We start from the raw sequence: 15,428 nt of genomic DNA on the forward strand, positions 1-15,428 counted from the left end.
AAGTTGGATCAAGAGCTCTGTCCATAATGAAAGGGCTCCTGAAGGAGTACAACTATACAGCCTAAATCTATTAGATAATGTGGTTTGGGGAGAGAAGGTGGCATGTGTAGTCTTAGCCTGGGTCTTGTTAGATCTTAAAGTTAAGCAGGGTCGGTACTTGGAAGGGAGACCACCAAGGAAGGCTCTGTAGAGGGGGGCAAATGGCAAACCACCGCTGCTTCTCACTTCCCTTGAAAGCCCCTTGCTGAGGTTTCCATAAATTGGTTGTAACTGGACAGTATTTTTCAGACACATGCAATGTGGTTTCCCCTTTTTTTGGATCAACAGAATAACTGCAATTAAATAAAAGACATTCTGCGCTCTAGCAGCTCTTACTGATGACATAGTATTGGTTTAATTAATTTCTCTTTGATCATGGATGTGCTTCTCTTCACCAACTGGAGGGTCTGGATCTTACTGACGTTCCATTAAAGAGCGCAGTACCAGAAGGGCTGCTTCCTTGAACACACTTATAAATCCAGTTCAGTCCAAAAATACCACTGTAACCGATTTCAGACAGTTGTGCATATTTCTATTAGCTGATCATCCCATGGTAGGAAACTGAGTATGTACTCTTAGTAGTACAGCAGACTAGGGATTAAGCAGTACGTATCCCAGCTGTGGTTGCAACACAACATCTCCGTTTCATGTGTCTGTAAATTTTCAAAGAATTCTTGTTTTTAGGAGGTGGAATTTTACCCAGCTCTGTTTTGATAAAAGCTTATTGTGCTTTCTAATCTTTTATACAGCTTGGCAGCTGTTGCACTTCCCCTTAGAGTTGATCCAGTTAAAGATGTCATCGTAGCTACCTCTAGGTTTGACATTCCAAAGTTTGAATAGTGTAAACTTAATTTTTGCAAGGTGTAAATTATGTTTAGTAGGAAACAGGAAAAATAACATCTGTTTTAACTGTATGGAAAGCAGCACGGAGAGAGGCAAAGAGCACAGAAGTGCTTTCACTTTTTGAATACAGCAGAGCTTGAAAAACAATGGGCACTTTCACTGTTTTCAGAACTTTGTGACATTACTAGCCCCAGGAAATTGGCTTTTAAAGTAATTATTTGCGGTTTTATTTTAACCACATGCTTATTTTGGGGATCATATCAGCAGCAGTTTTCCAAACCCTGAAGGCGTTTTTTTCTTTAAAAGTGTAGTTTTAACAAATCGCTTACTTGCTTGAAGAGTTTTCAAAGCCATGACTGTAAAAATGTCTGAAGAAATTAGCAGTGACTCACAAAAGCTGCTGCCCTGCCACAGTTTGTTAGCCCTTAAGGTGCTGCTGGACCCTTGCTCTTTTCTGCTGCTAGAGACAAACACAGCTAGCCATCTTGGTGTTGGGAGATAAGAATTCTATGTTCCTATTCAGCCCGGGGTGGTGGTGGTGGTAGTGGTTTTCCATTGTTTTGAACTTGTGAATGAACAGAGTGGTAGCAATGTTAATCTTTCAGTTTTGTCGGCAACAAGAAGTCCTGTTCACCTTTAAAGATTATCTGATTTATATTGGCACAAGCTTGTCTAAATGAGAGCCCTCTTTGTCCATCGCAAGATCAGATGAAGTTTCAAAGTTTCAGCTGCAATAAATAAGTCATTTTTTAAAGTCCCATGGGCCCTCTTCCCCCTCCTTTCTTAAGCTGAAGCTCAACTCTGTTGACTGCAGTGACACCTAACGGCGGACCCCGTGCAATTGATTCAGCCGTTGCCAGTGGGAAATCTGTAGCTCTTTTATTTGATTTTCTTGTTATCACAGAGCTTCTCAAAAGCTCATCCTCCGAAAATGACGCTTGGCAGTTGCATTAGTGCTAGAAAGATTAGGACCAGCTGCTAGGAACAGTCAAATGTGGGATATGTTGGTGTCGGCGTGGACAAAAAGCATCTTGTTGTTTGTAACCAGAAAGGAACTTTCAACTTACTGCCAATATAAACGTAGGCGGAGTGTGTGTGGTGTTGTTAAGGGAATTGTTTCTCAAATGTTTAATAGCAGAGTGTGGATTCCCCCCCCCCCCCGACATATTTTAAAAATGCATTTTTCAAGTCTCCTCCCTGACATCCTTGTTGGCTGCCTAGGGTGATGGTGAGCTCCCCCTCGCTGGCAGTCTTCAAGCAACAGCTGGGCGAACCCTTGCCAGCAGTGCTTTCGGCTGATCCTGCGCTGAGCTGGAACTTGGACTAGATGGCCTGTAGGGCCCCTTCCAACTCCGTGATTCTCTGTTGCCTTAAAAATTCAACAAAAGGTCCAAGGACAGGGAGGATACTTTTATAGACCTATGGTCTTACTTTCATTGGATCGAGCTGATCCTAGATTTTGCTCTCTCGTCCTTTCTGAGCCATGGCTTCAGAATTCTCTTGTCTGCACCAGTCTGCACGAGTTGCAGGGGAAAAAACTGGAGGAGGGAGAGGGGGGCACATTCCTGGGCATTCACACCCTCCTGGGCTTCTGACTGAATTCTACATCTACAGATCAGTCTTTGCAATGTTTTTTTTTTTTTAGATGCTGCTCTTTTTAAAGGGATTTGGAAATTGGAAGTCTGCTGTTCCCAGCAGCAAAGTCAAGGATTTCAGTATAGTAGGGAGTCATTCTTCCCTTCCACTATATTTCACTGATGTGTGACATAAACCACCAAGTAAGCAATTGAGTATTGCTGATGTCATACCACTTCTGGCATTGGCGGTTGTAATAAGAGGGCCCAACCCTCTTAATTGTATCTGTCTGTGATGCTGACTGAACTATATTCAGTGGACTACTTTCATTATGTTTGTATGGCAAATGAATGCAAAAGTGTCACTGGTATTACTCCCTTTCCATCAGTGATATGTTCTTAGGAATGAAGCCTTGTGGTTTCTAGGACCATGTCAACCAGGAGTCCCCAACAGAAGAAGAGTTGGATTTATGCCCCACCCTCAGAGTGGCTTACGATCTCCTTCCTCTCCTCTGCCCACAACAGACACTCCGTGAGATAGGTGGGGCTGAGAGAGCTCTGAGAGAACTGTGACTAACTGTGACTAGAGGTGATGGCCCTGCGGAACCTTGGGCAGTTCTGCAGGGCCTGTAAGACAGTCCTCTTCCGGTTGGCATACAACTGGCCGGCATCTGAATATTTTAAGGAGGACTGTGGGATAGCACACTGATGAATTGCGTTTGTTTTATTGTGCAAATTATTGATGTATTTTAATTCTTAATTTTATTGTTAGAATTTTTATGTTGTGAGCTGCCCTGAGCCCGCTTCGGTGAGGTAGGGCGGGATATAAATCGAATGAAATAAAATAAATAAATAAATAACCCAAGGTTATCCAATTGGCTGCATGTGGAGAAGTGGGGAATCAAACTCAGTTCGCCAGATTAGAGTCCACAGCTCTTAACCACTACGCTAAACTGGCTTTTTGGCACCTTTGGAATCCTAGCATACTGTGGTAGGTGTGGCCACAAAATGGCTACTCCAGGAGACGGAGCCAGCTACAAAATGGCTATGGTGCCTTACCATCAGTCACACAAGTAAAAATCCTCTTGGTGTGGAGACAGCTGCTGCCAAAGCAACATTTTTAAAAAAAATCTGTATAGCCAGTCAAAATCTCTGATAGCCAATCAAAAGCCTTCCAGGGCCCAACCACTTTCTAAAACTTGGCAGGCACCAAGCCAAGTGTTTGGTGCTCACAGGCTCCACCTTGGGGGGCCCTGGATAAGCACATGCTGGTATGATCTTTTGTTTCCAGACAGGTGTATGCACTCATTTTCTGAAAATGTTAAGACCAAATAATGTACTGCCAATCAGGTAGCCAGTTATTGAGAATACTACTGCGGTACAAGGGAATGTGCACATGTCATCAATGGCAAGGGGTTTTTTATTATTAATTAAATGCATTATATTGGAGAATGCATTGCAGAAATTAATAACAAGTGCAAAGCTAACAATCCCGCTCTGTTGAAAAAAGTCAGCTTCTGCCAAGTGCCAAGTAGCCAGCCCTAGCATTGAGTACAGCAATGCATCTTGGATGTACATGTGTAAATATAGTGCAGGAAGCAGATCTGAATAAGCCCTAAACTTAACAGCAGTCATTCTCACCCAAGAAATCTATAAAAAGCCATTCAGTTTGAACATGACTCCTCAGGCTTTACCACAGTGAAAACTGGGAAAATAAATTCTGGGGATACCCACACACATATTGTGAATCTTCCCAAACTCACTTTTATCTCAAGTCTGGATCTTGTTTATTTAAGTAGAGAAAACAATGGGTAGTTGTATCCAATATAATTGTTGTCGTTAATATTGTCAAAAATACTCCTTGAATAGTGTTCTTAATCATCGTTCTTGCTCTCTGTAATTTTGGAATTATGACTCTTTTTTCATGATTACATTTTAGGCACGTGGAAGAGGTTCCTGAAATTTAGGTTGGACAAGATAATGGTGCTTGCAGTACGAACTGTTTGTGCTTCTATACACACATGTGCACATACACACCCATTCTTGGGTCCAGTGTTTAGGAATTTGTTGAAACCAGAATGTCATTGCAAGATTTAGACAATTTAGGTGAATAATATTTCATCTTCATGAATTACTTTAGGGTGCAGAGTAGAGCAAATTATTTGGGTAATGGAGCTGAAAATACACTGGGATTAGAATGTTATGTAGTCAAATGATTCCTTGTTTAATTCAGTTGGTTGGTTTGCTTCAAATACCACATTACATGTGGTGTTCTTGTTTACGCTGCTAAATATGTATGAGTGTCATTGACTATGTATGACTTCATGTTTAATCAATAGACTTATAAAGAGCAGTGCAATGTTTCCAACACAAATGATTGTCTTTGATAAGTGTGGCACCTTCTGCTTTATATCTATGGGATGTGTTTATATTAAATTTCAAAGGGTAGCTGTGTCAAGTCTGCTTCCACAAAAAAACAAAAAGGAGGCTCATGAGACCTTAGAAACTGCCAATTTATCATGGCATCAGCTTTTTTTAGTGGAATCAGGACCACTCAGTTTTATGCCACAATAAGTCTGTTAGTCTTAGAGCACTTTAACGCTTCTATTGTGTTTGATACTCATGATCTTTTCTTAATGTTGAGATTTGTGAACATGGCAGCATTTTTGGGGGGTGGGGGAGATTCCATTTCTCTGGTATAAAACCAGACAAACCATGTTCCAAATGCCTGTAAGATTTGGTAGATTTTTCTGTGTCCTCTGTCTTGACTGTCACATTTCATCTATTTTCACCAGTGTTGGTGCAACTTCTTATGTGACCATATATCATGTTAAACTTAATCCAGGTAGGTTTACATGATTAATAATTTATGGATTGGGGGGAGGGGCTGTTATTTTTATGATTTTATTTTTATTTTGGGGATTTTATCCCATCCTACCCCACAAGCGGGCTCCAGAGGACAGCTTACATAATGTCATAAAACAATACAAACAGTAATCCAGAAAACAATAATAGAGAGTTCAAAGCTGTAGCAATGAACTGTAAGACTCTCTTTCAGATCACCTTCCGGGATAAGTTCCTATCACCTGAGCTTTGATGTCTTCACTGACAGCTGTCATCGTCTAAGCTACCCTATTTGCCAAGACTCCGTGACTCATTAGTGGGTGTTGCCCTAATACTGGGAATCATTTTCTACAGGGAAGAGACTGAAGTCTTGGCATGTAGATTGTGCTTGCAATCGTATCTTTTCATTTCTCATTCCATCGTAGCGAGCTCCACATCAATCAGACCAGCACTTGTGCTTAACCATATGATTATCTGGAGTAGTAAATAAAGTCAGGTGTGTGCTTGAAGTGTGTCATTAAGTGCCTTCCAGGATTGGAGCCAAGTCTTGCAGCATTTTAGGAGACTCGCTTCTGTCCCTTGCTGACTGATGGTACAGGCCTATATGGCAGGGGTGGCCAACGGTAGCTCTCCAGATGTTTTTTGCCTACAACTCCCATCAGCCCAAGCCATTGGCCATGCTGGCAGGGGCTGATGGGAGTTGTAGGCAAAAAAACATCTGGAGAGCTACCTTTGGCCATCCCTGCTATATGGCACCAGCTCATGGACTTCTGCACTGTTTCCCAGAGCCTCCTATACCTAGGCTTTAAAAAAAAAAAGTGCGTAGAAAGTACTATCAAGTAAAGTGGCAGCAAGCCAACTTCTGGTGACACTGGAGGGTTTTCAAGGCAAAAGATGTTCAGAGGTGGTTTGCCACTGCCTTCCTCTGGACTTCCTTGGTGGTCTCCCATTCAAATACTAACCAGGGCTGACTTAGATTGTGAGATATCAGTCAACAACGAGCAGCTCCCGCCCTGAAGGTTTAAGGACTTTGTGTGCAATTCGTTGGAAGCCTCTTTCCTGCATATGTTCCTGAGAAAGGAACAGGACATACACAAGAATGTACGTGTCAAAGAGCTCGCTTACAGTGGGTTGTATCTATTAGGACCCTAATTTCTCTGTGTTAACAATTCATCTATAATGTTGATTCCCCCCCCCCCCAATCTGTCCTATTCTTTTAAAAAGTTTATAAGAAACTATAAGTGTGTGTATGTTTCTGTTAAGTTTGTTTAATCAATAATGATTGCACCAAAAACAGTTCAAACCTTACTCTGGCAGACTGGAATTGTACTTCAGGTTAAGTCTAGGCTAAAATTATTTTCCTCACTTGAATTACTGTATTTTAGATAAGCAGGAAAATTTTGCTTACTTTATATGCACAAACCAATTAATTGTAAGGTACAATTGACTGTAAGCATTTCAGTTGTTCAGTGTGTTCATTTCTGGAAAAACCTGAGTAGGTTGGTAGATTGGGCTAACATTAACCCCATCTCAATAATAGTGAAACAAAGCCTAAAGTGTGTGCACTTCCTTTGATGCTATGCTCTGTTTGCAAGTCTTTTAATGTTTCTTGTTTGCATATGGGTAAGGTTTGAGCAACTGTCTATTTGCATGAGAAAGATGGAAAGAGATATGTGAGGAAAGTACCCCATTATAAAAAATTAAAACTAGGATAACCTGCAAATTTTGTGTTCATCAGACAAGGAAATTGTGTGTCCTTTAAAGGGCAAAGAGAAGGTGCATATCTTCTGTCTAGAGTTCTGTTTTAATTAGATAACTTGCGAACCAGACATTTGGAATTGTTCTAATGCTTTCCCTGCCATTTACTAGTAAGACAATGGTATAAAGCCACTCAAACAAGGCTATATGTTTCTGATTTCATGCTATTGCACTGAATCAAAAAAAGCAGAAAGAAAGCATTAAAGGCAATGCTATCAAACCTTTGAATACACTGAGCAACCTAGTTTATACTTCTGTTGCTATTTTTAAAGTTTTCCTGTTGTCCCCACTAAATGTACTGCTTCAGTTTATTGTGATGGCTTGGAGCTTTCAACCCAAGGATAAAATTGTTACTCTCTTCCTGTGTGATTAAGCAGGTGAATCACTTAAATGGATATTGGCTTGCTTCATGCCAGTATGATACATAATGAAGCAATGGACTTGGGTGTGACTGGGGCCCAGGGCAGGGACTGTGGGGCATGGTGCCTGCAGAGACATGGCCCGTGGGAGTCTAGGTTAGGGTTCCATCCCTCACTTTCCCAGATAAAACACGTTCCCATTCTGTTGCCATATACTCACTTCACAACACTGTTATACTCCATGCTGAAGAGGTCCCACCCGCCACCCCCAGAGTTCCTTCACTCTGCAGGCCCAGGGTTGCCTTTACTCCCTAAGTATCTCCTCTAGTCGGGGCTTCCAACCTCCTCAGTTTAGTGCCACCCAGCTCCTCATCATGGCCTCCTTAAGAACCCTTCCTAAGGATTGGATACATCCCATTGGTTCCATGCCTTGCCCCCCTGGGCTGCAGCTCCCATCCTGCTTAATGATATCTCTTCCTTGTGCACTGCAGCTGCCTGGACCTGTCACCCTTACCCAGCTGTATTCCTGGCCATACTTGCCCCACCAGGCATTCCACACAGTGCCCTTGGCTTTCTCCCCACCCTCTCGCTGGTGCACCTAGCCTTTCTGGTTTCCACAAATGCTCCAAGGGCTCCTAGTGCCTTTCCAGTGCTACACTGGGTCTTCAAGACATAAGACAGGTAACACTTGTGTGCTATTTGCTCCAGTAAAGACTTGTTTCAGTGTTCTTTGGTTTGATCTGGAAGAGAACACGTTCTGGAAAGTTACTTTCCAATCTAGTTCTTTTCCCAAGGAAGAACACGCATGATCAAAATGCATCAGTAATCAGCTAGCTATAAATTATTTCCGGCACTGGTGCGGTTTCTGCCTTGCGCCTCTCCTTACTATGTGGCGTGAGCTTCCTCCTTCATTACACATTCTTATTTCTTTGGGCAAGGTAGGAACTCATGTGTCCAGCTGCCTCTTGGCTTTGAAATACTAAATCTCACAATGTGGTGGGTTTTTAAGCACCTTCTCGGATGGCCCATTTTAATAACCTGAAAAGCTATTATATAACAAGCAACCATAAATTAGTACAAGGCCCCTAAGGGGACCCTCACCGTGCGGCGATGAATAGTTAATGTAGTAGAATGTTGAGCAGGTTATTAGTTTTCACTGTACAAATGCTGATCAGGGAATGCTTTCTTTTTTTATAAGGTATTTAAGAGAAAATATAATTAACTGGTTGTGTGGTTCTGTTGCAGCTCAAATTGAAATTATTCCATGCAAGATCTGTGGAGACAAATCATCAGGAATCCATTATGGTGTCATTACCTGTGAGGGCTGCAAGGTAAGCTTTAGAAATATATATATACAATCTGACAACAAAATGACTGTGGGAAGTCCTTCCCATAGATGCTTGCCTCTTGGCATGATTATATTGTCCTTCTACAACTGACCAGCACTGATCAATACAATAAAAAACCCTTTTAAAAAATTGCTTGTGCTCCCTTCCCCTTCTTCTGAAATACCAGTTCCCTAAATTCATATTGGTTCTTAAGACGTAAAGTCTTCAAATACCTCTTTGAGTATTTCCACAGATACGTCTAAACCTTCTCTCTGAAACTAAGCTTAGTTTGAAGACTATGATAGAAAAGACTGATCTTTTTCAAGAGGCTAGGAGATCAAATGGATCCAGATGGGTTAACACTTGCCTTTCTGAAGACTCATTTAGGTGATCTTAGGCAAGTCCTTCTCTCTGAACTTCGTTTAGGGTTACCAGCTTTGGGTTGGAAAATACCTGGAGATTTTGGGGGTAGAGCTTAATGCCATAGAGTCCAACTTCCCAAGCAACCATTTTCCCCAGGTGAATTGATCTCTGTTGTTTGGAGATAAGCTGTAATAGCAGGGGATCTCCAGTCACCACCTGGAGCTTGGCAACACTAACCTCAGCTGATATCTGCAATGTTGGGAGGTGGTAATGGTACTATATTAGTCTGCCTCTCAGAGCTGTTGTAAAGATTACAATAAGATAGATAATGAAGACACAAATAAGCATCTTAGCTTTGGTTTTGACTTGACCTGCACAGGCAATCGGCTGAATCCATAACTTGATTTGGATTATCACTTGTATTTCCCTACCACTGTTTAGGAAAGGAAAGGTCCCCTGTGCAAGCACCAGTCGTTTCCAACTCCGGGGTAACGTTGCTTTCACAACGTTTTCATGGCAGACTTTTTACGGGGTGGTTTGCCATTGTCTTCCCCAATGTCTACACTTTCACCCCAGCAAGCTGGGGACTCATTTGACCGACCTCGGAAGGATGGAAGGGCTGAGTCAACCTCGAGTCGGCTACCTGAAAACCCAGCTTCCACCAGAATCGAATTCAGGTTGTGAGCAGAGCTTAGGACTGCAGTCCTGCAGCTTTAACACTCTGCACCACGGGGCTCTGTTTACTGTTTACCCATCAGTAAAACAAACATGTACCTTCTTTATACAATTCCTCAGGAAAATCACCTGGAAAACATTAATTACAACTGTGGACCTGCCAAACTGCCATATTGGCAATAGTATCAATTCATTGCTATTTTATGGAACCACAAACCTTTAGAAATTGAAAGTATTCTGCCAAAAAAATACAGCTTTGGAAAATTTTCTGCCCCATATTTCTGAGAAAAGGCCTCGTGTCTGGTATTTTAAGGCTTGGAGTGGCTTTGAGCCCAAAGGTTTTGAGCCTTCCTTGCTGATCTGGACACAGCCTTTTTGAGACTACGCAAACAAGAAATCTGAGGGACTTTCAGATTCCAAGGACTCGTAGTCTAACCTGTTTCAACCATAGCGATGTAATGTCAAATTATACAGCTCAACCTGATGGTCCCATGTCCAAAACGCAGACAGAGGCTTTCCAGCCTGCCTCCTGTTTAGAATCTAATCTTTTCACAATTGGCCCAAAGTGTTTCCCCATCTCTTAGATGCAAATCAATAATTATTGTTTGAGGAAAAAGCCTTGCAAAAAGCCATTGAGGCTTAGACCTGTAAGAAAATTACAATATAACTTTCTGCCCATTCTCCCCAACCCTGCTTGGCAGGAAACTGTTAACGTTTAAACTGAAGAGGACAGCTACCTAAGAGAATGGCTACTCCCCTGCTATTTAATGTTCTAGCTGGGGACCTCCAGGCCAACAGCCTGCATATTTCCCACTGTGTGACAAACAGGATAAACCAAAATAAATTAAATTTCTACGTAGCTCACCTACACCAGGCTAATTTGCAAGCTCTGCTGCTGAATCTTAAAACAAAATTGGAGAGTTTTAAGAATGGGAACTTGAAGACACAATCAGTCTGACTAATACTGGCTGGTGCATCACATCGTCAAGGCAGAGTGTCTCATGGCCCTCACCTTGGCCATTCCTGCTCTCCAAAAGAAACCCCAGGTTCCTAAAGATGTACAACAGTGTAGTAAAGCCTCTGCCATCCCCAGTGCACCTTCAAGCTAACAGTTCTTTAGCAGAAGTTATGATGGTGGGGGGGTGGGAAGTGCTGTCAAGTCACAGTTGACTTACGGCGATCCCATAGGGTTTTCAAGGCAAGAGACATTCAGAAGTGGTTTGCCATTGCCTGCCTATGCGTCACGACCCTGCTGTTCCTTTGACGTCTTCCATACAAATGTTAGCTGGAGCTGACCCTGCTTAGCCTCCAAGATCTGATGAGATCAGGCTAGCCTGAGGGCAATCCAGGTTAGGACATAACAGAGATCAGAGAAGGAGAAAAATAATTTTTAGTATGCGTATTTCTTCTTTGACAAACTTGACCAGCAAAGTGCTCCCCGTGTGATGGGACTTGGAATTGCTCTCGTAATTTTTGTACAAGATGGTTCATCCATATGGTATCGGGGAGGTTGGTCCCTTGTTGCTAAGGCAGTGTAACGGAGCAAGGTTCTGAGATTGAAATTATGGAAGGCATCCTCTCATCAATATGTATTGTTGACGTGTACTTAACTTTTCATGCTATACTTGAAAAGATATATCTGCTCCATTTTGAAAGAGAGAGAAAATGTGGATGTCTGTGTCTTGACAGCACTAATGCTGTAGCAGCGTGGATGTTGCCGTTCTGTTTTTCAAACAAAAATTGTGATGCGTATATATTTGCAATGATGTCGCTCTTGGCTACATTTCAAATGAGTTATTCTGACACGCCCTCTGACCTTGTTTGTAAAAATGCCGCATGTCCTTATGTCAGCCTCTGTTTTCTTGCTTTCAGTCTTACATCACTTTCTTTATAGGCTAAAGACAGTTTTTGAGAGGAACTCATAGCAGTACAGTGAGCTAGCTTCTGACAGGACTGTAAAGCCCCCTTTCCATGTCAGATCCTTATCAGATCAGTTTGGGCCAAGTAGTAGGGTTGCTGGTGGGGAGGGCTAGTGGAGAGAACAGGGACCCCAGGGGGGTGCAGTGCCATAGAATCAGGGGAACTGATATCTGTAGACTGGAGATGAGGTGTAATTCTGGGGGATCCTCAGATTCACCTGGAGCCTGCATTCCTACCAAACAGTGACTTCCTCAACTTTTTTCTCTCTATCTTTCCTTTTTATTCCTTACTTTCCCTATGTTAGTCCACAAGTTCTGCTCTGAACAGATTTCCTTCAGGATGATCGTGGAGCGCCCAATTATTGTGGTTGGGTCATGTCTTCCCATTTTTCCTGTTCATGCTCCTGGCAGCCTTGTGTTTGTTAAAAGTTGAGGGCCGCTCCTTGTTCCTTACCCCACACAATACATCTGCCAGAGGTTTAAATAGCGTTGTGTTCAGATGGAAACATAGCATTAGGCCACCTCTCAATTATTATTCATTTATATTCTACACACCAGAAGACATGCTCTGTTGTCATCCTGTTTCACAAAAAATTCATATGGAAGCAGAATTCTTTTCTGATGGGTTTCCCTTGAGGGAATATTTTTCTGTTTCAAAGGTATACCATAAGGACATAAGAGAAGCCATGTTGGATCAGGCCAATGGCCCATCCAGTCTAACGCTCTGTGTCACACAGAGCGCCAAAAAACCCAGGCACCATCAGGAGGTCCATCAGTGGGGCCAGGACACCAGAAACCCTCCCACTGTATGCCCCCCCCCCCCCAAGCACCAGGAATACCATATGTGTGGTGACCTGAACATTGAATCCATGGCAAAGTGGATATCAGTTTTATTTTCCATGGGTAAAGTGAGTCAGAAACCCAGCATTTCATGGGCAAATCCTAGTCCATCTGTTGCACTGAACTCTGAATTGAACTATTATCTACACTGTTAAACCTATCCAGGGCATGGGTTGAAACCTAATGCCTGGTAATTATTGAGCTTCTTGTAAAGAATGCTGGACTAGGTGAGTTTGGTCCAATCTAGCAAGGCCTTTTTTTCCTGAAGTGAGAGTGCATAATCAGGGTAATTTTTCAGATATCATTTTAGCTAAACCAGCTTAACTGCTAAGATCTTGAGCATGGGGACATTAAACACAGCTGTAGGGAACCTTTCTAAAATGATTTAGTTTACCTACCCCTCCCAAAAAGCACTGTGAGACTGGGTCATCTTGTTTTTCTTGACTGATGGATAGTGCACAAATACATGTTCATCTCTTGCTTACCCAACATTTGATGACTGCTGCAGCATGAACTGTCCCTGCTGAAAAAACAGTGACCTTGAGATGACATTAGGTGGTACAAAAAATCTCTCTGTAGCCAGCCTATGATGGCTTATTCCATTCAGCAGGGATTCATTTGCATATTAGGCCACACCCCTGATGCCAAGCCAGCCGGAACTGAGTTCTTGTGCATTCCGGAACCACTGTGCTCGTATTTGGTCTTCCCCCAAAAGAAGCCCTGGCTTATTCACATTTGAGGTTTCTATAGCTAACAAAGTAAACATGCATTTGCAACTGCTCAAGTGGGATTGCAATGATCAAAAGTAATTGAAGTCCAATAATGAACCAAGTCTAATGAACCAAGATTTCTATGTAAAACTTTTCAAAATGTTTTTGCAATGTACTACCAAATTCTATGAACAGAAATCCAGATTTGGTATTATACTTTTTTTTAACTTTAGAAGTTCAGAGTTTGGTTTAGAAAATGCAAAAGAATGAAGGGGGGGGGGAAGCCAGCAACTATCCAGCCCCTAATTGGCAATTATTAGAATATTGTGAAATGTAATGATACGTGGAAATGTGTAACTGTTGGCAATAAATCATGGGATTATGAATAAGTCTTTGTTGTCATGGGCTGGTGTGTATCCCTTCCAGAGTGTCTGCCATTAGGATGCAACAAGGCAGCTGTCAGCTGTTTTCTTGTAATTAAACAGCCAATGAGCAGCTAATTAAGACATATGTGTATACAGAAGTGGAAGTGGGCATGTTAATGAACTGTAGGAATCAATTCATTAAACGAAAATTGTCAAAAGACCAAATACGAGCACAGTGGTTCAGGTCTTTGCCAGGCTCAAAAAGCAATGGGGCGGGAGAAGCAACAACTCTGCCATCTGAAAGGCACGGAAGGATGCTTTCCCCACTCCTTATGACATTCATAGACATTCATCGTTTACCAAACAAAAAACAAATGCCTCTTTAATTGAGAACTGTTGCAATGGTTATTTCAGAATACAATAAATGAAACCTATCTTTGCAACAATTCCCCTTTCACAACTATTATTTCACAACTAGTTAGTTTTGCTTACTGTTGACTAACCATATATATATATATGGTTAGTCAACCATATATAGAGCTTTCAGCTTTAACAGCTCCTGATGCAATTTTCAATAAAAACAAATTAACACCATTTCATACTTAAAGCATTTTGGAGGAGGGGGGAGAATTGGCCAACTGTATATCCGCAGTTGACAGACTATGCAGGCATTGTATGTTTTGGTATCTGCATCTAAAATAAGTGAAGCATGAATTGTCTCTTGGTATACTTGGTTTTCTTTCAAAAAGTTATCTCTCTCATGGCATCTTGCTTGTGACTCTTAAGTAACTGTTAAGAATGTTTTAACTTAAAATGCAACAAATCCGTGGTCCATATGTCATGGTCCATTCTTTTCTTGTTGGCTGGCAGAAGTTCTGCACTCCAGATATGAACATTTCCAGAGCTGTTCTACCTGAATTATTCTTGATTGGGAGTGACAGAGACTGAATCTTGCTCTTTAATATGCAAACCATGTTTCTATCACCACAGCTGTTTTCTCTATAACTAAGATTATAGTTCTCTCTAATTCAGCTTATTACAAAATAGGTCTAGATGGCTTTTAGGTTCTAGACACTATATTTTCAGTGATCGTACAGAGATTGCCAGATCCACCAGCTATTTTTGTCAGTCACAAGTAACTGAGTAAAACGTTATGTCATCATGAAAATAAGTCTCTGCCTTGCTTGCCTGATAATATCAATTTAAAATATTAATAAATCCATCCTGCAGTGTAGCAGATATAATACAAACTGGCTAGTTTTATCATTTTCAGGCTTACTAGATGCAATTATGAATGTAATTTTTGTTGGAAATAGATAGTAGGAGTGAATAATTACTGTGGCCTCCCAGTCTCCTGAGGAGGTTACCAAGTTAAGCAACGTGGCTGTAGAAAGCAAGAATTTGGCCTTTCATAGTTATATTGTCTGGTATCAGTGAAAAGATGAATGTGAAGCTGATCTTATTAGGCAGATTCTTGAAGGAGAAGTCCATCAATGGTTATTAGACAGGATGTCTAAAGAGAATCATTCAGTCCAAAGACAGGAAACTTCTGAACGCCCAGGCTAATGAAGCAACTTCAGAGGCCTTGGCCTTGTATTTCCCTGTTAGTTGGTCCTTCAGGGTAACTGGTAGGCCACTGTGTGAAACAATATGGTGGACTTCATGGATCACAGCTCTGATCCATCTGGGCATGTCTTATTATATTTCTATGATTGTGGTTTACATCTAAAAGTGATTGAGGTTATACAGGTAGGGTTGCCAGGTCCAACTCAGAAAACATCTGGGGACTTTGAGGGTGGAGGTGGGAGACT

The 15,428-nt window shown here is 41.7% G+C and overlaps 1 protein-coding gene across 1 annotated transcript in view; it reads left to right on the top strand.

The window, feature by feature from the left end:
• The window catches only part of RORA (RAR related orphan receptor A), a 523,174-nt gene that overhangs the window by 492,300 nt on the left and 15,446 nt on the right, over window positions 1-15,428 (top strand). Inside the window, 1 exon segment of the mRNA XM_060259894.1 lies at window positions 8,663-8,748. Within this exon segment, the coding sequence (XP_060115877.1) occupies window positions 8,663-8,748 (86 nt within the window).

Source organism: Heteronotia binoei, chromosome 19, assembly GCF_032191835.1.
Source record: "Heteronotia binoei isolate CCM8104 ecotype False Entrance Well chromosome 19, APGP_CSIRO_Hbin_v1, whole genome shotgun sequence".
NCBI lineage: Eukaryota > Metazoa > Chordata > Lepidosauria > Squamata > Gekkonidae > Heteronotia > Heteronotia binoei.